The sequence below is a fragment of the Melanotaenia boesemani genome, chromosome 22, assembly GCF_017639745.1.
Source record: "Melanotaenia boesemani isolate fMelBoe1 chromosome 22, fMelBoe1.pri, whole genome shotgun sequence".
Classification (NCBI taxonomy): Eukaryota; Metazoa; Chordata; class Actinopteri; order Atheriniformes; family Melanotaeniidae; genus Melanotaenia; species Melanotaenia boesemani.
Window position 1 is genome coordinate 11,545,093 of NC_055703.1, and position 25,971 is coordinate 11,571,063.

Genomic DNA, 25,971 nt, shown 5'->3' on the forward strand with positions numbered 1-25,971 from the left:
GGCTTTAAAATGTTGAAACATGTCATTTGCAGCTGTCTAGTTGGGTTGCAGAACCACTATTAAGTACAGTTACGTGTACAGGTGAAACAAGCGATGGTTAGAAATCCACCTGGCCACTTTGTGACCATCTGGAGTGTTCTTGTGCCTGTTAGCAAATTGTTTCTGTCACTTCTTTCACTAGTATGCAAACAAGCTAGCAGTGATTATTTTGGCTTTTAGAGGCTTCTTAATGTATTAGGACGAACCAATAACTTTCCCTAAAATCCGGTTTACTGACATCAGATAATTTACTATACTCCAAAATGCCTTGTTAATCGGATGGTCTGATATTCTAATGCTATTTTGCCACATTTGATACAGTTAATTCCTCCAATACCGGATACAACAAAGAATCACTACAGCATTAAAGAATTACTACCATGTTTTACTGTAAGTTGTTTTCTTTATTTACAATATGTTTGTCATCCATAAACATATGTGATAAGAGTTTTTAATATGGTTTTCTTTACCAACAGAAGTCTCTGGCTTATCTATGAAAGTCGTTGCAAACATCAGTTTTGCATTTTTTATGCCTTAGTGTGTAGTGTATGATACACGATTAAACCACCACTTTAGAGTGCTCCAAAGCAGCGTGAAAGTCTAGCATAGGATATTATATGTTCTTTTTTTTCCTCAACTCTGCAGGGATCTTTAAGGTAACTTTTTCCAGGTTTCAGATCTGGAGACTGAGCTGGGCATTACAGGCTCTTGATGTAGTGATCATCCAGACCTTGATTCTCCTGGCTTTATGGTATGGAGTATTGTCCTGCTGTAATCCTCTGAGGTGCACAATCTTAGCATAAGGAAGTAAATGTTTTTTTCTAGGATAATCTTGCATGTGGTTTTATTAATGCATCCTTCACAAATATACATCTGTCTGATTCAAGCCTTGCTAAAGCCCCACCTGATAATCATTGAACATCTATATTTAACACTTAATGCAACCCATTGACTTTTAGGCCTATCCTGGCCTCCGTCTAACCATAAAGCGACTAGGTGTTGGGCAATGCTGAAACCTGGACTCAAAGAAGATGATTTTACTGTCCGGTTCCTGTGGTCTTTTTCAAATCTCAGCCTGAGGTCTTTGTTTCTCACATTTTAAGGTGAATTTGCATGACTCCAGTCCTACATGTTCTTGCTGTGCACTTCACCCCAGTCTCAGTTTGCCACTGTGTTTGATGGTCAATTGATGGTTCTTGAGTGATGAGTTTGAAATCATCGCTTTCAGTTAAAAGTTATTTTCGCCCTCTGCCAGACTGTAGCTTTGTTGTCCTCATAAAGCTAATGAATTAAATATGTTAGTTTAAGAATAAATAGCAGTGCTCTCTCTCTCTCTCATATACATATATATATATATATATATATATATATATATATATGTGTGTGTGTGTATGTGTGTGTGCGCGCGCGTGTGTGTATAAGTGTATTTTGTTTTTGACTGTGCTGCTTCCTGGTAAGTTTTTTTTATTTTAAATATATCATAATGCAGATTTCCTGATTGAATTAAAAATATCATATGTGGATGCTAGTAATTCTGATCAGGACTGTGCTACCTGTGGAGCCATTAGCCAGCTGTAACTTAAGATTCATTGTCCTTGACATTTTAAAAAATGTATAGTCACTTTCATTGTCAGTAAACAAATATAAATTCATTTGAGTTCATGATTGTTCCTTTCTGATTGTGGAAGAATGCCAAAAACTTTAATTCAATAAAATCAATAAATGTATTGTTTATTAAACTTAGAAAAACTTGCGTTTTTATTTTTCATAAAATAGGTCTTCTTGAACTATCTTGTAACTGTTATTATTAGCGACCTTGCTAATCGAAGCTAGTATTGGTGGGGAGTTGCTAGCTAGCCTGACTGTAGCATTTAAGCTAACGACCGTTAGCTGCTTCACAGGGTGGGTAAAGGGGTCACGGTGCTGGTACACTCATACACTGACAGCTGTCTGGTGTACGTTAACCACCCAGAATGTGAAGTTTAACTTTGGTGGGGTTTTGGATATGTAATCCGTTTCAGGGAACGAAATACTTAGCTATAACTTCCTTAATAACACTTCTATTTTTAATGTTAGCTAGTTAGCTTATCAAACAGGCGCTTTGACACCGATGTCCCATGCCATAAATATAAGGTATTCAAATCGGCTCTGTCTCTTTAAGGCCACCACCTCCCTGCCTAAACAATGTATTATATATCAGTTTAATAGCAAATCATTAGTTTGCTTGCCGTCGCGATGCAGCGACAGCAAGGCCCTTCGCCTGCGCCTCTCGTACCCGTGTAGCGGGTAAGAGCAGAGACTCGGTAGCCTGGTGAATGTGTGATCCCCATCTTTTAATTCTTTCTCCCTCCTGGCCATCTTCCCCATTGCTCTTTCGCCATAACAACCACTGTGGAGTCTCTCACCTCAGCCCCGTGTCCCCCTTTGAGGCTCTCCCAGCGCTGCTGCCGACTCTCGGTTCTCTGACTCCAAAATGGCGGTTTGAGGCGCCGAGCGAGTCTGTGAGCTTTGAGTCGGCAGCAACAGCAGAGAGGCGGCCACTTTCTGTTACTGAGAGAGCAGAGACACGACGCCATGGCGAGGTTACAGCAAGGAGCAGGCATTTTAATCAACCGTAGAGAGCGGAACGGTAGCCTGTCGGTGTCTCTGATGGTACGACTGTGACAAAAAAATCCAGGGCTATTCATTACTGCTAAACCAAGATTTTACTGCTAGCATATATGGAATTTACGGTCGCATTTTTACATAAAATACAAAGACATCGATTCATTTCCGATGTCGATTGATAGTGTCTGCACTCTGCGAAGATGACCGAGCTACGTCTTACGTCATCATAAGGGAACTCCTTTTTTGGTAAGGTCAGGCAGCTGCAATATTTTATTTATCTAAAATCTTTGCTATTTCTTGTGTATATAGACATTTTAATATAGAATCATTTCAAAAAGATCTCTTTAAAAATATAAACTAAATTAAAGTGGTTAGATACCAAGACAAAAATGGCTGTATTTAAATGTATCATGGTATATTCATAACTGCTGATGACTAATTACTAGATTAAAACATTGTTCTTAATAGAGCAGACTTGGATTTGATGGAAATCCAAACAGCTTCTACACCAGTAGCCTGTTTCCCCATCTAACTTCAGCCATTAGCTAAATACTCTTCTGTCATCTTAAGCCTGTCCATGCCATGCTTGTACCTATTCAAGGATCTACCTCCTGAGACATTATGATATGTTTAGACTTATTTTAATACAGCCCAGACATAAAATGAATTTTTAAATATTTATTACATTTTAAACAGACCAATTTTCCATCAAAACTGTCAAGTTCTGATGGGTCACAGTTCAATTTCATATGAAATAACACTAACACATATCCTTGTCTAAGCTTTGTTAATAATGTGCCAAAAAATACATAACCTAATGCATTTAACAGATAAAATAGGTGCAATGCATTTACATCCTTTATACATGTCTTCAGGCATTCGAACAGTCCAGGCAATATCTGATATTAATTCACTGTTGTACATCACTGCCCACATTGTAAATTTGTGTCCATTTTTTTCTATAAACACACAAGTGCAAAGATCTTTCCAACAGCAGAACAAGCTGTGATGAGCCGAAGTTGTCAGGAGCAGGCACTACCAACAGGCAATCAGGTGAATGTCTTTGAATGATGTACTGCTGCTCACACACAAATTGTAGGCTGCTGTTTGTCTCATTTTCAAATTGAAAATAAAAAGAAGTCCTTATTCACAGCCAGCTGGATTTCTCTTCCTCAAATTTCTGTGGATCGATGAAAGGCTTGTCAATAGATTTGATCATCAGTTCGCCGCAGTACGCGCACTCCGATGCAACGATGTCGTCAATGTCTGATATTATCTGCTCACGGCTTGTACCCGCATTGCCCTTTCCCAGGCTGGAAGTGTCTCCTTCTTCCTTTGGTGCTGGACGGTGGCGTGATTTTGAGGATTGGGTTGTTGCAGCCAGTTTCTTCTGCAGCTCTTCCAGGCGACTCTGCTTGTAGGCTGATAAGTGAGGTGACACCTCCTACAAGATAGGGGGGAAAAAAGACCAAATTAATGTTTCTATCTTTTATATTCTATCTTTAGGAATAAATTTCAAACAAATGATTCTGTATCAAAGAAAAGAAAAAAAATTGTGTGCAGTGACATATAATGACATAATGAAAGGACTGAAAGACCTTTTTACCTGGAACAGGCAGTCGTAGTGGAACATATGCCCACACAGGAACAGATAGAAGGGCCTGTTAAGCAATGGAAAGTCACAAGCAGCACACTTTTCTTGGGAATCCACAACACCATACTTGTTCCTCATTTCCTGGATGTCTTCTCTGATTCGTTTAGCGCTCTCTGTGGCCTCCTCCATTTCCTGCTTCAGCTCTTCAATGTGCTGATTATACTCCTCCAGGGAACTGCAGATGGCCTCCTAAGATACCACAATTAGAAAGTAAATCAGAGCATAAAGTACACTCATTTAAAGCAACATAATACATCTTGTTTGATTGCAGCAATACATTGTGCTTTCTGTCCATTTCAGACATTATAAATGGAGACAACTTCAAAATACGGTATAAATTAAGGAAAAACAAAAAACAAAACACTAGTTCTTGTTACATACCTTGAAGTGGTCAATGGTGACAAAGTCTGGAAAAAAAGGCAAGATGTCTTCTATCTTGAGCAGGTTGCAGCTGGACAGGCAGTTCATGGCTTTTTTCACATCTTTCTCCTCCTGCACCACATGCCTGGCAATCTTGAGCCAAAGCTTTTTCCTCATTTCCTCATCATCCTCAGGAAGGTCAGCACATGACTTGGCTAGGTCTACATCAACCTATGGATCACAAAAAAAATTAAAAAATAAAAAAAAAAACTAAACATTAGCAGAATCTGTCAAATTTTGCCAAGCAAAGTCCATGTTTTGTTAATAAAGCCACTTATTTAAATGAACCAGTCACCCCAAAACAGGCATTGCTTACTTGTAAAGCAAGATCCACGGCCTCCTCATAAAGCTCCATAATCCTGTAAACCAGTACGCAGGCCCGGAGGTAGCCATGCTCTGCACAGAGCCTGAGGGCATACTTTAGGTCATAATGGATCTCAGAGGTGTGTGTACCTGCCTGCTCCAGATACCACAACAGAGAGTCTGGCTTGTACTTTGCATAAAGCGACAGCAGATAATTATGGATGGCCTCCTCTGTCACGTTCAGCTCATACACACAGAACTCCATGTAGCGGATGGTTTCACTGATCTGCTGGGTGCTGCCCATCTGGCTGTAGTTCATCAGAGCTGGAATGAGCTTCTTTGGGTCCAACTTCTTCCCCATCTGAATCCATGCATCAACCACATTTTTGGGAATATGCTGCATGAGTACAGGGGAGAACTTATAAAAGAGTTTTTCATCACAGTGCTTGGCAAGTACATCCAGAGCTGCGCTGTAGTTATCATGCTGGCAGTAGTGGGATATCACTCTCTCATAATCCTGCATGACTACCGAGAAGTAAACCATGTCATCCACGTTGCCGTGGCTGGCCAGCAGGTCGTAGATGGTGCTGCGGTTGTTGAATAGGCACTCCTTGTGCTTGGAGCTGCTAATGAACTGGCGGAACTCATCACGGGTTTCCTGGAAGATGATGCTGTTGCCATCGCTCTCCAGTTGCCCGAGGCGGTTTAGGTAGAGTTCTGCTAGCCAGGTGACAAGCAGGGTGATCTGTGTTCTCTCACTCTGTTTAAGATTATTTAGCTTTTTCAGTAGGAATTCTTTCAAGGCCTCTTCTTGTTTTGCTTCAATGAACTTGAGTGCTATCTCTTCAAAGTAATTCTGTGTTAGTGCGTAGCACTTGGCACTCTCCAGGTATCGCTTATTCTGGAAGCAGTGCTCAGCCTCCTTTGCCAGCACCATGTCCATGCACTCAGGCCGGTCACGGCAGTACTCTTTGGCCAGATCGAATTTATTCATGCTCATGTACATCTGCCAGACGTCCCTGGCCTCTCGCTGAATGTGATATCGGAACACTGCCCGTTCAGTGTAGATCCACACTAACCCTCCCACAGGATCTTTGATCATCCTCTTGAGGGTGCCAAATTTATCAGGGAACACATCTTCATATACCACCTGTCCATTCAGAGTGCAGATGGCCTTAACTCGGTCATGAAGCAGGAGCAGGAAGTGGAACTGTGTCAGGACAATGGAGATGGGTTTGTTGATGCTTAGGTCAATGTCCGGGGTGTACTCCCATACCTGTTTGAGAAAAATAAAATATGGATTAAGTACATACAGCATAAACATAAAAACAACAGGAGTGAATGTGGAACAAGAAATACTTTGATAAGTCTTGCAAAAAGCAGTAGATATTTACCTGCACATCACTCAGCAGAGAATCGGGCCTGACGTAGTCCAGCTGACCATAAAGAACTCCATTACCCATCATCCAGGCAAAAGCCTTGGGGGATGTCCGAAGCTTTGAGGTGTAGAAGGTGATCTCACTGTAACCCATGTTGGCTGGGAACTCCTGGAAACTGGGCAGCAGATCCTGATTTTGATTGAAGATTGAGCTGAAGCCTTGTTGCTCCGATCCCTCGGCCACCTTACCCACAAACTGGAACAGGCGTTTGCGCGTGGTGGCTATGATGAAATATTTGTTCTCCAGGCCTCGCTCTATCTCCAGGCAGCAGACTGGTGCAGGTTTGCAATCTTCTTCTAGGGAGTGGACCTGTCTGAAGTATTGATCTGGATTGGTGTTGAACAGGCTGCCCTCATTTGCAGAGATCTCGGCCTCAAAGATGATGCCTTGGCTTGTGCCAACCAGTATGGGACCTGTGCTGGTCTCATTGCCCAGCAGCTTGTTCCAACCCACGCTCTCGATGAGGTGGCCTCGCCAGCGGGACAGACTGCGGACCTTCTGGGTGTTCCTGTTGAGGTAAAGACACTCACTGGTGCTCAGGCTGATCAACAGATGGGAGCCTGCAGTGGAAAAATATGGAGGAGGATATAGCTGTTGTTTTTAATATGTCATAACCATGACACTCCCACAGTAATCTTATAAAGAATGCAGAATCAGAACCAAATGTGCAATAATAATAATAATAATAATAATAAAGAAGGCTTTGAGAGCCGACATAAAAACACTGGTAATAAGCTATTTAATTATGGTGTGTGTGGACAATAGTTCCAAAAGAGAAAATCTAAGTAACTTTTGTGGTTCTGCTCACCTGTGGGATCCAAGAACAGCCTGTGCACTTTACTGTCATCTTTCCTTCCCAATTCAGTCTGATTGAGCTGATCTGGTTTGGCCAAGTCAATTCTATATTTGAAAAAATATTTATAAATTACAACTGGCACCTTAAGGCAGAAACAAAAGCAGCCATAGTAAACAACTGATATGTAATAATCCCAAAGAAGATCAGCTCTGAATTTAAACTAATCCAATCAAAACCATGCAAACACCAGAAACAATTAATGTTATGTATTATGCATATATTAGTTGCAATTGCCTCAACAAAGTGTCCTTTCCCAGACTCATGCATAGTTGATTGTTGCAGACTGCCAGATGGTTTATCTTCTCGGGTGGAGTAAAATCGATCCTTTGTTTGTTGAATATTGGCTTCTCTTCCTCAAGTCTCACGTTCACAAAGCCTTCAGTGATGAACGACATATTGTCAATAAAACCAGTATTTCAAGAGAACTGCGACTGTATTGATGTATTTTCTTTAAATGCGCTTCCTGCTATGTGGCTAATGTTAAAAGGCGACCTACCTGAATGTGTTATTCCAATGTTGGCAGTAGACAGGCGGTTATGCTGTTGTGAACTTTGCCTAATGTTTTGAGAGTCTTCATACTCATCAAGAATTGAAGCCATGATTACATGTGCATTAATGTATTTTAAGACTAAATGAATTCAGATAACGCACATAAAACGTTTAGCAAGGAACCGATCCTAAGATGACATGTCAAAACAGCTAGCAGCTAGCTAGCTGCCAATTGCAAACACCACCCGTAAAAGTTTCACTACCGTATTTCTTTTCTTCGCGTACGTCTAATCTGAGAGGACAAATAGACAACTGGTGTTTCTGAGCTGCAGTATTGACATAAGAATATGTGAAATTTAAATCATTCGCGATAGACTAGCATCCACCTTAGCTTCCGAGTGCAGAAGCCCGTCATAATCAGGTGATGCACAGGATCATGTGATCTCTGTGAGAACAGTACTGTCTTCATCAGTAGGGGGCGCGCTTTGTCCAGAATTACAGGCCGCACTGTTAAGGTGCACAGAATCCTGGAAAAGCTGTATTAAAATATTTTGACTGTACACACTTCACGAGGAAGGGGTGTTATATTTACAGTTTTGCGCAAATAAAAACTAGGGGGGTGTAAATATGAACGATTTTTAAAAAAAAAACTCGTAAAAATTCGCTTTTTAAACTTTTTTGTCTATTCTGGCATATTAAAAGCCCGAGGAAGGAATGGATTTATCATTTATAATGTTAATCATTATTTTCCATCTATGCTTTGAGGATATTTCTTCAGTTTATCCATTGAATTAATACTCTATATTTATACATTATATATTCAATGCAGTTGATTTCTTATTTGTGCTACTTATTTTTTTTATTAAATTTCTTGGGGTCTAATATATATATATATATAATTTTTTTATCTACCTAATAATGCTCTAAAGTAATAAAATATAAAGGAAGCCTATCCGTTTTTTATGTGTTTTTTTTTTTTTTTGTTTTGTTTTTTTTTTCATTTATTTTAATTTGTGGGCGCGCCTATGCAAATTAGCAACCTGTTGGAGCCATACTCTGAACCGAGAAGAAAGTTGCTTTCAAAACGCTCCTCCCTACGCGTGTGGCTGCTCTTCAGTCAGTCCGAGCTGCGTTTTCTAGGCATAAACAGACATTCAAGCTGGCGGACAGACAACACAGCTGATTCTTAGTATCCACTCTTTGGGCAGCGGGAGAGTTGGTAATCAGAGGTTTTATAGTCTGCTCGACATGCCACCCAACATGGATTACTTTTACCACGAGTCCCGAGTCCCTTCAGCTTGCGGGCTTACCCGGGAGGATGAGCTGGATCCTGGAGTCATCAGCTGTATGCTGGTCGGAGACGGCGCAGTCGGGAAGACAAGCATGATTGTCAGCTACATATCTAATGGATATCCAGCAGAGTACAAACAGACGGGTTTTGATGTGTTCTCCGGTGGGTTATTTGGCATGAAGTTCTTTTATTATTAAGACATTTTAATGAAGCATAACCCCATATGTCATGATAAGTTATTAAAAAGAGGAAAGGGTGCAGGAATGATGTATGATTTGGATGGTTTAAATGGATTTTCTATTAGTAATGTGACATAAAATGAAGGAAGCTGAAACTGGCTGATCCGTGTTTCTGGTTTCCAACAGGTCAGGTCCAAGTGGAAGGATCTGCAGTCAGAGTTCAACTTGTGGACACTGCTGGACAGGTATGACTACTTGTTGTTTTCTAAAACAAATAGATAGAAATCGGGTAATTTATATGTCACATATAATTAATTTTCTCAAATGCTTAGTGCTGTTTCTCATGATTCAAGGTGTAAACTTGGAAGTACAAATTCTAGCACATCCTTGCTTAATCCAAAATGTGACTCAGTAACAGGATTTCACCCTGAATGTTAATAAATGATCTTTTCCTTTCATTTTAGTGAGTCACTGCGAGTCACCCATTCATCCAACATGTCTGTATAAAGTATATTTGACACTAACCCATTATTTGTCTTCTATGCAGGAAGAGTTTGATGAATTCAGGGCTCTTTCCTACGACCACACAGATGTCTTTCTTCTGTGCTTCAGCATGGTCAACCCCACTTCATTTCACAACATCACCAAGAAATGGGTGCCAGAGATCCGGGCTCACAACCCGTCCTCACCCATCATTCTTGTCGGAACCCAGTCTGACCTTCTGCTGGACGTGAACGTCCTTATCAACTTGGACCAGTCTAAAGTTAAACCAATCCCAACCTCTCGGGCCAGGAGCATGGCGGACAAAATCAGGGCCACAGACTACATAGAATGCTCGTCACTCACACAGAAGAACTTGAAGGAGGCGTTCGATGCGGCTATCTTTGCCGCAATTAAGAACAAAGCCCGCAAGAGCAAGAAGAGGAGGTTTTCCGACAGGCGCACTAAAGCTTTCTCCAGATGCAGCTGGAAGAAGTTTTTCTGCTTCATCTGAACTCTGCTTGTTAACCCTGTGGGTTGTGGACCAAACTTCTAATTTATATAAACATGTTACTTTCACTTTCATCACATATCAGATTGGTTACATCCTTCATTGTTTGAAAAGGGGCCTAACTTTTTTCTTGAGTGCCAAAATGTCACTCACATCCAATGTCCAGTCCCAGTGAGACTGATGCATATTCAGATGTTTGTTAAAGGACAACTTCCTGTTTGAATATATATATATATATATATATATAAATTATAGTGTGATGCTTGAGAGAAAGATGCAATCACATAAGACTTTTAAGGGATGTGATCAACCTGCAGAGCATGGCCAGAGAGAAGAGCCATGCCAGTATGTAAAAGCTGTGAATTTGCATGCTCTGTGGCTACAACCTTTCATGTAAGCAAAGGGAGAACAGAAAGTGTGAGGACTTTATGTTTGAGCAGATGGGCGTTGTTTCTTCTTGCGTGGCTGCAGCAACCTATTTATATGCGGCACCTGTGAGTTCAGGTCGCAGTGAGAAATGCAGCATTCTTGTCAGAGCTTCCCTGGCTGGTTTGGTTGGGTATTTTCTTGTCCTCGAGCAAGTCAGCTGATAACCATATCAAGCCTGACATTTATTTTTGACACGACTGACACACAGCACCAGGATTTTGTGTTTATGACAAACCAAAAAAAAAGTGTCTTTGATGTCTGAATCTTTCAGTCAGGACAGGAACTGGGTTGGAAAAAATCCTCTGGTCTGCAGTAAAAAGTTGCAGGAGAGGTAACCTTTTGGCTTTTTGTCCCTGACTCTCATCAATCTGCATCTGTAAAAGCAAGCACTGCAGGAGTCTGCAGATCCTCCCACCGACATCATAAGCCTGACTTTCCTTCTTTTTTTTCCACCTCTCTTTGTTTATATCCTCAATGTACCCCCAATCTCCTCAGAAACCCAGTGAGTCCAGATGGAGGATGCTTACCAGCCTCTGTGTGGGTGTAACTGTAAGAAAAATACTTCTCCAAAGCCTTTAGAGAAATTAGTGTTTTGCACTGTTGCACATTAATATGTGGTGTATGTGAAAGTGTTTGTAAGTATGGGCTGTATTATGCTTCTTGTAGAAGCAAATTGGTTGTTTCTGTTTGTTGAAGCAAACAATAAAGATAAAATTCAAAATCACAATTTTACCCTGCAGATTACGCTTTGATATGCCAGATTATTGTTTCTAATCTCAACCAACATGTCCTTCTCTAACTTGTCTTTTTTACATGGGGGAGTGATGTGATTCAAATAAACTGAGAGCAACTTACACCTCTGTGTTATGTATAGCCTCAGAATGACTTTTCTGACTATGCGGTTCGCAACCACTTATCACGTCTGATAGTAGCAACTAATCTGCACTGAAGGAAAAGTTTTTAAAGAGACGTCTCTGAAGAACCCTTACCACCACACCAGGTAGGCTTCCTGAACTCATTTCTGTATTAACATATGCTAAGTAGTTTCAGGCCTCTTGCAGTGCATTAGGTTGACCATTTCTAATGTAATCCACATGACTGTTGATGGGGTTTGGCAGTGCCACACTGTGACTGTCTCATTGTGTCTTTTCCAAAGGGCTAGAGACAAGGGAAAGGGGACATTCACAGGAGACTGATTGAGTCAGATTCACTGATTAAGAATAAACATCAGCAGGCTGGTTTATCCCAACAATGGAGTCACTGGTCAGTGATCATGAAACCTAAAAGGATCAGTGGCTATTGTCTTCAGAGGTAATACTGAAACCAGCATAAAAAGGCCTATTATGCCATTTATATGCCTGAGCTAGAGAAAAATTAACATGGACAGAGCACTGTTTGTGTAGCAATGTGAAGTGTATCTGACAGGGAAATACAGAGTATAGAATGGCTATGAAACACTTAAAACCTGACAGCTCATGTCCAGAACAAGGTGAATGGGTCATAACTAAGCTAAAAACACACATCACCCCAATACATCAGCAATCTGTTTCCCATTATGCAGTGTGCCGGCCATCATGTGGCACTGTGTCAGAGCTCTGTTTGAACTTCAGTTCTCATTGGGTTAATGTGGCACATCCTTCGTCTGACCTCACATGGAAGGGTCACAGGAGAGAGCTGGTGTTTTGTCATCTGACACCCTGTCACAACTGGACCCGCAATGAACTTTAATTTTTTTGTTTTGAAAGAGGCAAGGCTAAAATTTCAATTGTGTTTTAGCTTAAAACATATAGTAAGTGCATATTACCTGTCCAGATCGTTGCTAGATTTAGCAAGATGCTTAAAAAAACTTTGATTTCTATTACTTGGTTTGAAAAGAAAAAAACTTGGCTGTGTAGAGAGGCAAGAAGGTGGCTGTATACAAAGAATTATATGTACAACTCCAACTCCAAAGAAGCCGGGATGCTGTGTAAACTGTAAATAAAAAGAGATGTTTAATCTCATAAACCCATATTTTATTCCCAAAACATAAACAACATATTAGATGTTAAAACAGAAACATTGTACCATTTTATGGGAAATATGAGCTCATTTATAAGTTGATGGTGGCAACAGATCTTAAAAAAGTTGAAACAGGAGCAACAACAGGCTATAAATAATTGATATAATCTTTTTTAATTTTTAAGGTATAAAGTTTTAAGATTTTCTTTGGGCTGGGGGCAAATTTCCATGTGCTTCTATTAAGCATGTTTTAAAAGAAACACTGATGGCTGCTGATCATGTGAAACAGAAGTTAAATAAAAACAAGCTGCTTCTAACTTTACAACTTTAAGGAAAGCTAGCAGCTAACTGATGAACATATAAGCTTATAGATTAAAGGGCAACACATTTTTAAATCAGGACTTATAGTAGGACTTACAGTAGACTAAAACTGAGCTGAAAATGAAGAAGAGAGCCAATGTTTGATTTATAATCATAAAACCCAAATAAAGCTAACAGCTTATGAGATGAAGCTAACAATGAAGATTAGCAATGCAAACAGGCCTCATCTCCAGGCTCTGATGACTGAAGCATGCCCATGATGTTAACAATCATCTCCAGCTTGAGACACCAAAAGAGGTGTGCAATAATGGTGAAATCAGCTTCTCTGTTTATGAAGAGAAGGTGCATGTTGTCTGTGATATAGTGTTTTCCCCCCCAGAGTGGTTGCACGAGAGTACTGCCATGTTTGTACCAGTCATAGGTGCATGAATGGCATCTGACTGGCACTTAAGTGTAATCTCCACAATCTTGGACCTCGCTCAGTCCTCTAAGATGACAAAGCTCTCCCTACAGAGCCTACCAGGAGGAGAATGAGATGAACGACCTTGTCTCCAAACCTCAACCCACTTAAACACTGAGGATCATCATCTTTTTAACCTACAACAACTCCTGGTTGAGGAACAGGATGTCATCGCGCAGCAAAATGTGACCAAGCTGGTGACCAGCATGTGGCACAGCAGCCAGACTGCTGTGGCTGTATATGGATCTTCTATACACACTTTGGTCCCTTGTAGTGAAAAAATGAATAGTGTAAAATAGCCAATATATGTTGCTTTTTCCTCCAACCCCAGCAACTCAACACAAGAGTGAATGAGGGGTGCTACCCACATGTTTAGCTGTGTGGCTCATTCCACAGAGACGCTATCCTTACAAGTTATACCTAATTGTAAAGGTGACTTAACAGGCTTTCTGGTGATCAGTAATACACATGACATCAATTGGTATTATTAAATTGGAGAAATGATCAACCAAACACAAATTTCTGTACTTTTTTTTGCTAAGTTTAGCTAAAGTTCTTACTTGTTTACAAACGCTCTACATGTAATCATCTGACTGCTTGTGTGATCTGCCCCAAATGACTTGGCCATGTTCCCAGATGTCAGCTATCAATCTACAATATGCATTGATGTCCTGATTATCTGGTTATAAAAATGAAGGAAACCAGACCAACATTGTAATTAACTTAAATTATATTTTAAATGCAGACAAACACACCTTAAGAAGCCCTGTTGTTTAGAAGCCTTTGGAAAGAGTTGACATGGTGCTAATTACTCTTAAATGATGTTGGCATTGCTTTACATTTTGTGTCTACAAGTGTGTGGGAGCAGGTCTTCAATGAAATCCAAGGTTGTCAACATTTTTAGATCAAGGTAGACTGTAAAACTTAATTAAACAAGAAATTTGAATGTCTTGTCTCAGTTGTGGATTGTTACTCACACATGATGCAAAGACAAACATTTCTATGTTGTACAGTCAAAATACAGTCATTGAGCAATTGCAAAGGCTCATGTTGGACAGGTTTCAGGTTCCCAGGAGTTTAGTGAACTCTTCCTCCTCCTCCTTCTACTCCTCCTTCTCCTCTTATGGTTAGTCACCCTTTTTTTCTTATCTTCTTGCAGTGAGCTGGTCCACCTTCCAGGATCCCCTGTTTGTGTCAGGAGTAGTCAACCAGCTCTTCCTCTGGCTCAAAGCCAGTATCACTCTGGGTTTCACTCTAGTCTCAGACTGGCAAGGAGGCCTGGGAATCAGCAGGTGCACCAACAGGTCTGCCTGGCTCAGGACAAAGCCTATTGGCTCATTACTCTTGCTGCTCCTTGGCCATCTAAACTGGCAGTTGAACAGTTATGCTTTGGGGAAGACTTGGCACCATTCACCGTGTCACTTTCTCACAGATATACAGACTGTCTGCTGTGATTTTATTGTTGTTTGTCTCCAATTTATCCTTTTACTAACAGATTGTGAGTTTCTGAAAATCAGTGACATATGATTGGGTGACATTCTTTGAAGAAAACAATGAAAGCAGAAACTACACATCAACTTGATATTATGGACAACATGGCTAAATATTGTATCATATTATGACTGCAGGTGTTATTATCTCCCTGTATAATTAGCATAAAGTAATTTCTATAACAATCTGTCAGTTACAAGTCTGAATATAAGAAAAAACTACCATTATTTCAGTCAAAACACTAACTGTCAGTTTCTATGTCAGGTTTAGCCTATGAGAATTAACCCAGCTAACAAGTAGCAGTGCCTGGAGGCAGCAACAATTATTTCTGTCCCACAGTCAACAGCATAAGTTCACTTCTACGCATCTGATGGGCTCCTTGTGCAGTTGAGTATTATACAGACAGGCCACTATAAACCTCAATGTTAAAAGCACTGAATAAGACTCAGTCTTTGTTAATTTGGTTTTCTTTTTCACTGATAGACTTAAAAGTAATTTCCAGAGGCTGAAACAAAGCACAAACTGTCCAACTCGTTCTTAGAAGCAGAGTTCTATTGCATGTGGTCCATTATAACATGCATTTTCATCTACCACCTTTGAGAGGGACATGATGACTTTTAGAGTGGCTGTTAATGACCTTACATGATCAAAGGACAGCACAAAAAGAGCACAGATGATGTGCACAGGGGTTGTGAGATGAAACAAATGGTGAGATGATTAACACTTCAAATAGACCTCGTCTGCACGCTCATTATGCCACAGACGACTGAAGGACACCCAGAATGTTATCAGTCCTCCACAGCTCAGGACACCTAAAGAGGTGGGCAATTATGGTGAAATCAGCTTCTTTGATTATGAGGAGAGGGTGCAATTTTTCTGTGAGATATATATGTATATATTTTATGTGGTTTATCTAAATTATTAGCTGTTATCGCAAACAAAATGTAACACTAAAATTTTCCAATCAGTTTTCAGAGGTTTTGCTTGTAAGAGTACAATCGTCCCCAACTTTTTCTCTGTTAGAGTTCCTTGGTAGTATTTCCAGAAAATCACAGAATAAAAGTTTGTATGGCTACTGGAGCAAATCCTGTGGGGTGTTTTTCAGCAAATTTAATTTAATTTGGTCAGGACAACACAAATTAATGAACATTTCATAAAATATAAATGTCGCCGGATTTTAGCCCAAGACTAATTCTCATTTGCTGACCCCCAAAAGATGTTAAAGGAAACAGAAAAAAAAGATTGTACGAAAAATAATAAATTAGCTTCATGGGAAAGTTCTGAACAAAACACTACAATTCCCACAACATGCTTTTTGCTTAATTTCCTGCATCCTGTGTGCTTTATTCAGACACCACTTCCAGGATATTTTTTATGACAGCAAATCCTCAGTGTAGTATTTCCATAAGTGGATACTATAGAAAAGGCAGATCGAACAGCCTATCCCAACAACTAATATTTTACTCGCTGAAGACCAGGAGGCTGTCATATTTTAATGCCCATGGAGAAGTTGGGGGAGGGGATTTAGGGGCTTGTTCGGGGGTCCACAGTGCTTAATTTCTGTTGCCAGTTCTACAACTTGATTCCCTGTCTGTCAGACCCAAGGCCACCTCTCTAACCACTAGGGTACCACTCCCCCCTTTATACAACAGAAGTACACAGGACAAAAAATTCAAGCTTGTCCAGAAATAAATAGCTTGGAGTGAAAAAGAACCCCATTAGAGCTGATGTAAGTCTGATAAGGAATAAACTTTGACATTGTCTTGAACCTCAGTGGTGTATAAACCTGTAAGATTCATCTAAAGCCTTTACTGGAGTTTACAAAGATGACCTACACTCTTGTGAACATGTTTATCTTTGCAACAGTGTGTCAGCATCAATCTGCTGTTAGATATCTAAAACTATAATTGACACACAAGGTTTCTATAACACTGCTTTAAAAAATGACAGTTGAGTACTAACCTTCATGGATGTAATTCCACCTCTAACTGTTAACTTTTCTAGAATTATAATAACGCAGAAAAAAGTGGAAAAGACATAAAAGAAAACAGTGAGTGCACCCTTTGGACCGACTAATTTGCAGAGCAGTAGGTCATGTAACATGTACACCAATCAGTTGGTGTAGTCTGTTTTACTACAACATGTAACACTTGTGTGGAGGTCCAGGTCCATCAAGAAGCTGCAGTGTAGCCTGAAACATGAACTGTGCTTTGTTGCTGTACCTCTAAACTTTAAAGGAAACATTTATACCTTCACAGGGTTACATGTCTGGTCCTCTAACTGTCCATGCAGACAGACATAGATATAAAATAGTGGGTGTTTATCTTTTAGAAGAGCTTGGATGTCCTGTCGGCGAGGCTGTGGGGAAACATATAATGAGACAATATTATCATGTGCCAAATATACATTGATTGGGGATTAAAGACATAAAAACAATAGCTTTTTCTTAATTTACATATAATGAGTTAATTTGTGTGGAAATTACTGATAAAATTAATTTGCACAAAAATGATGGATTTATTTTGTAATGTAATGATTAGAAAGTTTGGTGGTTTAAAAAAACCAAAAACAATGAATATAAAAATGAACACAGGCGTTACATTTTACAAAAAATAGCGCTATTTGTATGTATGTTAAAACTGAAAGTAAGACCCAACATTGTAACTCTTTGATGTTAAAGATAAAATTGTAAAACCAACAGACAAAGTCAATCTAAAGTCAATTTTACAGCAAACTTTGGGTTCATGCTTTTAACAAACAAATGATGAGCTGTTTATGAGGTGGTTTTGAGTCACAGTTTTCAAAAGTGACAGTTAACCTTTTTTTAGGAGGGAATACTAAGTGCTGTTTGCATATAGGAAGTGTGTGATCTGATTGGATGTGAGATTGTACATTGGGTGTGTCTACGTCTGGGAATCAAGGGGGAGAGGTGTTCTCACAGTGGCATTGGGGGATGATTAGGAGGGAGGCAGGGGGTGTTGTGACATTCACACATTGCACATGGCGGCAGCAAATTAAATTATGCAACACAACATAACACTCAAGGAATCCTCTCATGTATGTATGAAAGCACATGCATGTCAACATACAAATACACACATATGCAGCTCCAAATATGAATATCGAATGACCATGTAGTATGTGGTGAAAAAGAATGGTTGATTTGCCCAAGCAAGATATGATATGTAAGGCTGTACGTATATACAGCATACAAAGGAGATGTTATATGTTTCAGTCACGTTCGAAGCTGTGTCTGGACTTGTTCAGCAGAAAGTGACTCTGAGCTGTCCGATACTCACAGGAGAGTAAATCGGCTTACTCAGTCTGTATCACCAGATTTAAGGGTGTGGGCCTTCATGGTTAAGATAACTTTATCATAAAAAAGAAAATTTACCACAGAATTACCTTGAAAAACCCACTTTAAGCATTTTTCTTTAAGCATCCTCACAAAGCCTGACAGTTTAATCGGGATCCCATCCATTTCTGAATGAATGAATGAATGAATGAATGAATGAATGAATGAATGAATGAATGAATGAATGAATGAATGAATGCCTGTTACTGGATGCTATTGTTGGCATAAATGTACTGCAGCATAAACAGGCAGTGGGTGGAAATGTCAGTTGTCCTGTTTGCTTGAATGGTGATGAAATCTGCACTTTTTATTTCCTTTAAAACATTATCTCTCTGTATTGCCAAGATGCAATCCAACAACTCGTTTTCTACAGTTTTGGATGAGTTTTTTTTTTTTTTTTTAAATCTTTCTCCAGCAAGTTATCCATTTTTTAAAAAATAGAAAAGATAAAGAAAACAGCCAAGTTAGTTTCAGCTTGCCTGCACAAAGCTAACTCAAAGCTCCACACACACTCCACATTAGAGCATAAGAGTAGGAGTTCGGCCCTCATCCAGTGGTCTTATACATTTGTTATCCATGTGTGCCCTGGTAGTCATGTGTTTAGCATTTTTTTTCCAGCAGATGTTTTATACACTTACTGACCGGGCTGGATCTGTCCCAGTTGATTTAAAAAACATGTCTGTAGAGCAAAATACCCTGTTAGCATGACCACAACCAGCTAACCTTGTTTTCCCTGTTGGATCAGTTACAAGAGAGACCTTGTATGTACCACTTTAACTTCTCACTGTCTGACTGGTTGGGTTGATCAATACCCAAGCTTTTTTAGTTTCGCCTTCAAAGTTCTCTTCTGAAAGGAATCTTAAAAGAGAGATCTTATGGATTTCAGGCTCGAACCTGCCATTTTTCCTGTGCTAGTACAGAGAGTCATCCTGACCTTGGTTCAAGCTTGGGGCAATATAATAATTAGCTTAATCAGTTAGTAAACCTTCTTCACATTATTTCAACAATGTTCTTAGTCTACAATATGTTTGAAAAGTTCACAGTAAGAACTAGGTTTAGCTGAACTACAATGTCTTATATCTTGTGGGCCTTTTTAATTTCCCCAGAGTTGATGTGAATTAAAAAAAAAACATGAATAGCTGTGCTGCAAAGCATAATTTTGTTACTTATTTTATTCAGTTGATGTGTGATTATTATTTCACAAAATAACACTGTTATTCTGATATTTTAGTGTGCTTTGGCAAGGGAAAAAAAGACATAAAAAACCAACTAAAAAATTAACGTCTGTGGACAAGAACCAATAAAATACATGTAAAAGGCTACTTCACATTATCTCACGGGATTTGATTACACTTTGAAGTTCAAAGTCTTAAATCACATCAGTGAAGATAATACTGGCATATATGCATTTTCATCAATATTTCTGTCTTTTAGTGTATAACTTGAGTCACTTACAATTACAGATACTTTATCTTGTCATTCTTCATGTGAAGTGATGAGCAGTTGTTTGGTTGTTTCCTACATGATTCAATTTCCACTGAATGGAGCATTTTTGCTCCTCGTGGTGCAAATTTTAACTAAACCTGGATGAATTCCTTTGAACTGCACAGGAGACTTCTAGGCAATAGGAGTGAACCACCAGAGTAGGGCCATAGAGGAACCTATAAATGTTAAAAATAGATCATATAAAATCAGGAAAAATAAATAAATAAAATAAAATAAAAGGGTGGACAGGGACGTTTATATGAACTGCTGACTTTTTCTTATCCCAAAACCTTACAAATATATTGTACACAAACAAGGATAAAGCTCTACATAGGATATTGAGATCACAATAAGAAAACAGAAGAGTTTTGATGTCTTATCATCTAGTTTACTTCAAGAAAAACAAGAGGGAATTCAGTTGGATGAAAAAACTAAGCAAGTGCAACTTTCATGGAACCAGCCGATACTAATTTATCACACTTACTAATGGTGTAATAAGTATCCTTTACTTTGATTAAGAGTATGATTGTGTTATGAGGTAGAAGAAACAGATGATGAGATGTCCCAAGAATAAGATATGGGGGAATTTCCATAAAATGTGGCCTTCTGCTTCCACAAGGAGCTAAAATTCTTTCAAACATCCCTTTTTGTGTGCTGTAATAAAGTTTCAGCTTCATTTTGTTCTTCTTCAAAGCAGCAATAAAAAAGAACAGATGTATTCAACATTTAGAGTTGCACATACATCACATTTACCAGGGAGCATATTTCCATTGTACAACATACAATGTACATTTCATATAAATGGAAGACAATAGTATTATTCAAATACCTTAATTTAAATATTTAACCTTGTCTTTTTACTAGATTCTTGTAAGAATTTTAATTTGAAATTATTTGAAAACTGTGCATACTATTTTATTTATCACATACACAGCTGGGAATGTTTATGAAAATAGAATATATAAGTATGTTGACTTGCACTCTATCCCACAGTGTACATCAAGAATATTCCTTATTTTCCCTGATGGGGCAATATTGGCTAAGGGAACTTTCCTTTTAACATCCTGCAATGTTATTGATGCCAAAAGAGCTTTCTTTATGTATTTATATGGTGCTTTTCCTTTATATGATATTATATGGTACAACTCACCTTATTTTAGGGGGTTATCTATTTTAGGTAGTACCATGGAATCAATACTATCCTTTACTTTTCTGGTACTACCTCAGCTGTATTTCTAAATGTGCATAGCGTATGGATTGCAGATTGTGAGCATCTATCCATCCATCCATTTTCACCACTTATCTGGGGTAGGGTTATAGAGGCAACAAGTTCAGAAGGGAGATCCAGGCATCCCTCTTTCCAGCTCCTCTTGGAGGATTCCAAGGCATTCCCTGGCCAAAAGGCAACTGTGTTGTTCTGATATTTAATCCCTTCAGTGGCTCCTGGCTCTGCCCTTTGCTCGCCTCCCAGTCGGAAGTACCCAGAAAACTTCCAAGGAGAGGTGATTAGGAGCTTTTCTTATCAAACATCTCAGCTGACTTTTTGATATGAAGGGGCGGCATCTCTGCTCCAACTTCCCTCCTGATGTCTGAGCTCCCTAAACAGTTTCCAAGCAGAACCCAGCCACCTATTTTACACAACCTTGAGAGATTACTCCACCCTTTTCCAGTTGAGAGCTATGGCTAGCTTTCATCCCAACTGAAGACAAATAAAAACATTAGTATGTTTATAAAAAAAACATGAATAAATTCACAGTTTGAGTTTTGCTTCTCCCCTGTCAGAGCTGAAGTGTCGCAGAATCGATGTAATGTGATAAACACGAACATAACAAAGTTGTGTGTCAATCTGTGTCGCTGCAGTTTGACACAGGATGATGAACAGCGGACCTGCTGAAATGGAAAACAAAGCAGGGGAAAGCTGTACCGAGCTGTATTGTACCATACCCTACTTTCTGTACCATATGTCATGGAAAACATGAAATAAAGACTTGTTCTCTGTTACTGCTGCTACAGTTATTTTAGCACCTGAAACTAACACTTCAACAGCTGAACAGGCCAAACCATAGTTAGCTTAGCTTGTTAATGGTCTAATGTCAGCAGTAGCTTGTTTTCTTTAAGGTAGAATTATTCAGTTCTGAGATTCCTTTGAACTGAGTAATCCATGTCCACTTCAACCTGATGAATTCCTTTGCAGTGCACAGGGGACTTCCAGGCCATCAAAACACACTCAGCAAGTGGGGCCATTGAGCAACCTAAAAATTTATATTTAAAAAATGGATAGGATATAACAAACATGGGACAAAAATGGGGGGAGAAGATTTCTGTACATTGCTGACTTTGTTTTAAACTCTAAAACTTTAAAATGCAGGGTACCCAAATAAATAAGGGTCTATGATCATAGTAAGAAATGTCATTTTTCTTTTAGACTCTTTTGAGGTCAAACTTCTACTGTTCACTTCAAGGGCTTCACTTGAGATTTAAAAGTATGGATTTGACACGTGTTAATAATGTAACAGAAACTTGTGGTGGGACTTCCCAAGAATGGGATAATCACACAGGCTACAGAAATAAACATTTTGGTTGAATTTTATATAAATTGTGACCTTCAATGCTGATGCCTTATTAGTAAAGCTGCAAAGTCCTTGCTTGTCAAACTTTTCTTTTCATGTGCTGTGAGAATGTTTTAGATTTCTTCTTTGAGATTTCTGTTCTTAAAAATGGCATAAAAAAGACAAGACAGGTCAAACTCATATATTTTCTATTGAAAGAGAATATAGGAGGAGAATATTTCTGAAGACGTACCCTTCCAACCTTTAAAATTAAAATCTTAACTATTAATCCAGGGAAGCTCAGAAATCGTTGGTCTTCACTGTAACTGCAGTCTGCTTCTCTTCCTTTTATCTTTCTGTACTCTCTTGTACTTATGATGTCATTTTGGGCGCGGAGAGCATAACATGACAATGTGTTCATGATGAGGGTATTTGTAAAGCAGTGATATGACATCTTCGCAATCCTAATCTTTGCAGTGAGTGATTACAGAGCAGGCGTACATAATGCTTGACACATGTATGTGATCTTTGCATACCCTTCTTTTGTCAGAGGTGGAAAAGCCTGTCATTACAGCAGCTGTGTTTAATGTCAGGATGATTCATTCTTGGGATTCACACAAAAGTTAGAGATGAAAAATACAAAGCGGCTTTAGATAAAAGATTAAATTGCATTACTTAGCTTGCACAACTTGCTAGGGTTGTTTGTAGTCTGCATGTTTGAAGAGGAAAAAACTAACTAAAGCTAATAGTCAAGACACTTAATTAACTTGGACTTTTCTTCAGAGTTACAATAGTTTATTAGTGGCCTTTTTTAATTTCTAGACTTTTAATGTATTTAAACCACAGAAAATCTGATTGAATCACTGCTTACAGACAGTGTGGCACCACTGAAGTGAAAAAAATCTGTCATCATACAGCAGTGCTATATGGTTCACATAGTGGATTGACATAATGAAGAGACACACAAAATACAATGAGATTCAAATCACTCTTTTCCATCCTGACTAAAAACCTAAATATGGAAGACATTTTATAACGTGGTCATTTAAATCTGTCTTTAAACGCAGATTTAAAACCACATGCTGACATGGACTCATGACAATGGCTTGGCTCTTTCTTCTTTTATGTGGAGATAAACAGAAAGAAGCGGATGTGTATTTGCAGGCAGTTCTTTGCTCTCAGCTTCCCTGACAGACCTGTAGAGCAGGCTTCTCCCTCTTATCTGCTGCTGGCTGGTCTGACAAGTAGCTTGTCTCACTTACCTCCCATTTACCAGGTGACACTGCAAGGGTGTGGTTGCTGGAGAGCCTTTATGTTAAAAAAGTGTTTTGCATTTCTACTTACTGGCAGATCAGAAAACTCATAGGGAATGAGATTGGATTGTCAGCTTGTGTGGTTAAACAGATTATTGTGTTTACAGTATTACTGAGTTTTTTCTGAACAAAAGCTGGTGACCTGGTTGATGTGAATACAGCTTGGGTAAATATGTTTGGCAGTGTGGTTAAAAGCTGGAGTTTGTCAAAGGCTGGAGGGAGAGAAGCTCTGGGTTTCCCTGTCCAAGAAAGAAACTTGTTTCTGAATAAATAATAGCTACATTTATCTTGAATAAAAGCTAATCAAACATCCAGAACACCTTTAGCTGAGCTGATGGATTATACAAACCCATTTGTCATGAATTCTTGGCACTACCAAAAATGCTCTTGTCAAAATGAAAGTAGATCAGGCTTTGAGAAACTTCAAAGATAAATATTAGTCAGATATTAGGCTGTGTTTAATGTACAATGTATGCATCAGTTCAGCGACAACAGGAGGCTGTTTTTATGTGTGAAAGTGCAAGATAACAACTCAGACATCCAGTTTTGCTAAGTTTTTATGCTTATATGGCGACATATGAATAGACAACGTCAGAAATCACAAATGTGAAGTTGATCTAATACCCATGTGCTTATGGGGCATATTCTAAATTGGGATGGTATTTTGGGTTCTGCAAGAAAAGGAACACTCCATGTATTCACTGAAAACAATGTCTGCAAACAAATTTGTGGGACTACCATTGAATTGATGGGTGTGCTTGGAGGGAGCCCTTTGTTCATGTACATTGGTGTCCACATCACGACATATTCTACACATATACTTTATAAACACATCTTTTCCACGATAGCCACTTGCCTCAAATTAATCATGTAGACCCTGGTGAGCTCTTGTGAAGCTGCAGATTTAGCCAGAATGCTACAGATGCAGCATATCTTTATGTCGGGGCACTCAAGTTCTTGTCCTTGAGCACCACTGTCCTGTAAATGTTTTGCTACTCCAACACAATTGATTCCAATCAAACCCCTTCAACAGCTTGTTGTCAAGTTCTGCACAATAACCCATTATATGAGTCAGTTGTATTGAAGCAGGGATACATCTAAAACCTGCAGGACAGTGGCCCTAGAGGATTTGAGCTCGAGATCCCAGTTCTACATACTGTTTCTAAACAGCTACTGCAAATGCATGACTCCTCCTTTTAGTTTTCCTCTGTTGTCAGCCAAGAAGTTAACTTTCAGTCAATCTGCATTTGATGAACACACTGCATCGGCTCGGCAGGCTCAATGTTGTTAGCTTTTTGGAGGAATGTCCATCTTTCTGTTTGCCTTCGCTTGACATAGCCTCTGGAGCTCTGTGAAAGACGTGTATCATCTCAGAAGTATGACCATTCTACTGTCCTTGGCATGTTCAATGATATGTTTAATTGAATTGATCTGTCATGGGAAAAGGGGTTAAAAGTTTTACATAAGAGTTATTGAATAAATTCCTGTTGAAGCACAACAGAGAACAAAAGACTGTACACATTTGCAGGATGTAAACAATAAGCCATCATAATGGCCCAAAGTAAGAACATGTTTGCATCCATGGGGGGCCAAAGATGCCATATCAAGTGTTGTTCCACAATGAGCTGGATCGTATTATCAAAATTATTTTTATATGTGTACTTCTTCTAATATTTGACAATGATGATGTAAACATTTTCTCTAAGGTTTCTTTCTTTTGTGATTAGACATATTGACCTATACTCAGTTGTTTGCTATATTTAGACAGATTTATTTACACAGGGGAAGTAATCAGATACATTTAAGCCATTTAGGAGAGGGACAAAGGTTTATAGTTGGAGTCTCAAGTATCAGCTTAAGTTTCAAACTTGAGGATTAAACCAAACTTATCTGAGAGATCTCTTTAAAATTACCTTCTCTTAATAATAATCGCTGTAATAGAATTAAATCTTTCATGGAGAAAAGTACTATCAGAGAAACATGTAAATGTGCATCCCTGAGGAAAATACACTTCCTATAGTGTTCATGAGAGCAGCAGAGAGAGAGGGAAGTGACAATAAAACTCCCCTGACGTTATCTGTGAGGTGAGAAGGGATTTTTCTTGTTTTCTTCTTTCACATTCAAATTTCAACTGACATCATGTTACTCCTGCCTGTTTGAACTGGTAGAGTGGAGAAACGGACAATTTTCAAACAATAACATACAACGCTTCTTCCTTCAACACCTGTTAGCACAACACACTGAATAAAGGCAAACTTTTACAGCAGGACCATTTCTTGGAACAGGTACAAAACAACCAGTG

The 25,971-nt window shown here is 39.0% G+C and overlaps 3 protein-coding genes across 4 annotated transcripts in view; 1 reads left to right on the forward strand and 2 right to left on the reverse strand.

The window, feature by feature from the left end:
* ino80 (INO80 complex ATPase subunit) overlaps positions 1-2,550 on the reverse strand; it is a 36,123-nt gene extending 33,573 nt beyond the window's left edge. For both annotated transcript variants that reach the window (XM_041976111.1, XM_041976110.1), the window contains exon 1: positions 2,445-2,550. The gene's annotated coding sequence lies outside the window, so the exon portion shown is untranslated. The remainder of the gene's footprint in view (positions 1-2,444) is intronic.
* A 721-nt stretch (positions 2,551-3,271) lies between these two features.
* On the reverse strand, positions 3,272-8,246 carry vps18 (VPS18 core subunit of CORVET and HOPS complexes). Its single transcript, XM_041976349.1, has 8 exons — positions 7,815-8,246; positions 7,553-7,694; positions 7,271-7,362; positions 6,418-7,022; positions 5,037-6,299; positions 4,682-4,891; positions 4,253-4,489; positions 3,272-4,090 (listed from the first exon to the last, which is right to left on the reverse strand). Exons 1-8 carry the CDS (start codon positions 7,915-7,917, stop codon positions 3,794-3,796), a joined length of 2,949 nt encoding a protein of 982 aa, XP_041832283.1. The 5' UTR covers positions 7,918-8,246; the 3' UTR covers positions 3,272-3,793.
* Positions 8,247-8,882: 636 nt separating this feature from the next.
* Positions 8,883-11,553, forward strand: rhov (ras homolog family member V). Its single transcript, XM_041976717.1, has 3 exons — positions 8,883-9,260; positions 9,464-9,522; positions 9,825-11,553. The coding sequence occupies exons 1-3, from the start codon at positions 9,056-9,058 to the stop codon at positions 10,269-10,271; spliced, it is 711 nt and encodes a 236-aa protein (XP_041832651.1). The 5' UTR covers positions 8,883-9,055; the 3' UTR covers positions 10,272-11,553.
* Positions 11,554-25,971: the final 14,418 nt, after the last annotated feature.

Bases quoted from the DNA above. Each gene is read 5' to 3' on its own strand.
- rhov (XM_041976717.1), top strand. From the start codon at position 9,056: ATGCCACCCAACATGGATTACTTTTACCACGAGTCCCGAGTCCCTTCA. The intron at 9,261-9,463 runs GTGGGTTATTTG...GGTTTCCAACAG, and splicing joins GGGTTTTGATGTGTTCTCCG to GTCAGGTCCAAGTGGAAGGA. The intron at 9,523-9,824 runs GTATGACTACTT...TCTTCTATGCAG, and splicing joins TTGTGGACACTGCTGGACAG to GAAGAGTTTGATGAATTCAG.
- vps18 (XM_041976349.1), bottom strand. From the start codon at position 7,917: ATGGCTTCAATTCTTGATGAGTATGAAGACTCTCAAAACATTAGGCAA. The intron at 4,490-4,681 runs GTATGTAACAAG...GTGGTATCTTAG, and splicing joins TCACCATTGACCACTTCAAG to GAGGCCATCTGCAGTTCCCT. The intron at 4,091-4,252 runs GTAAAAAGGTCT...CCTATCTTGTAG, and splicing joins ACTACGACTGCCTGTTCCAG to GAGGTGTCACCTCACTTATC.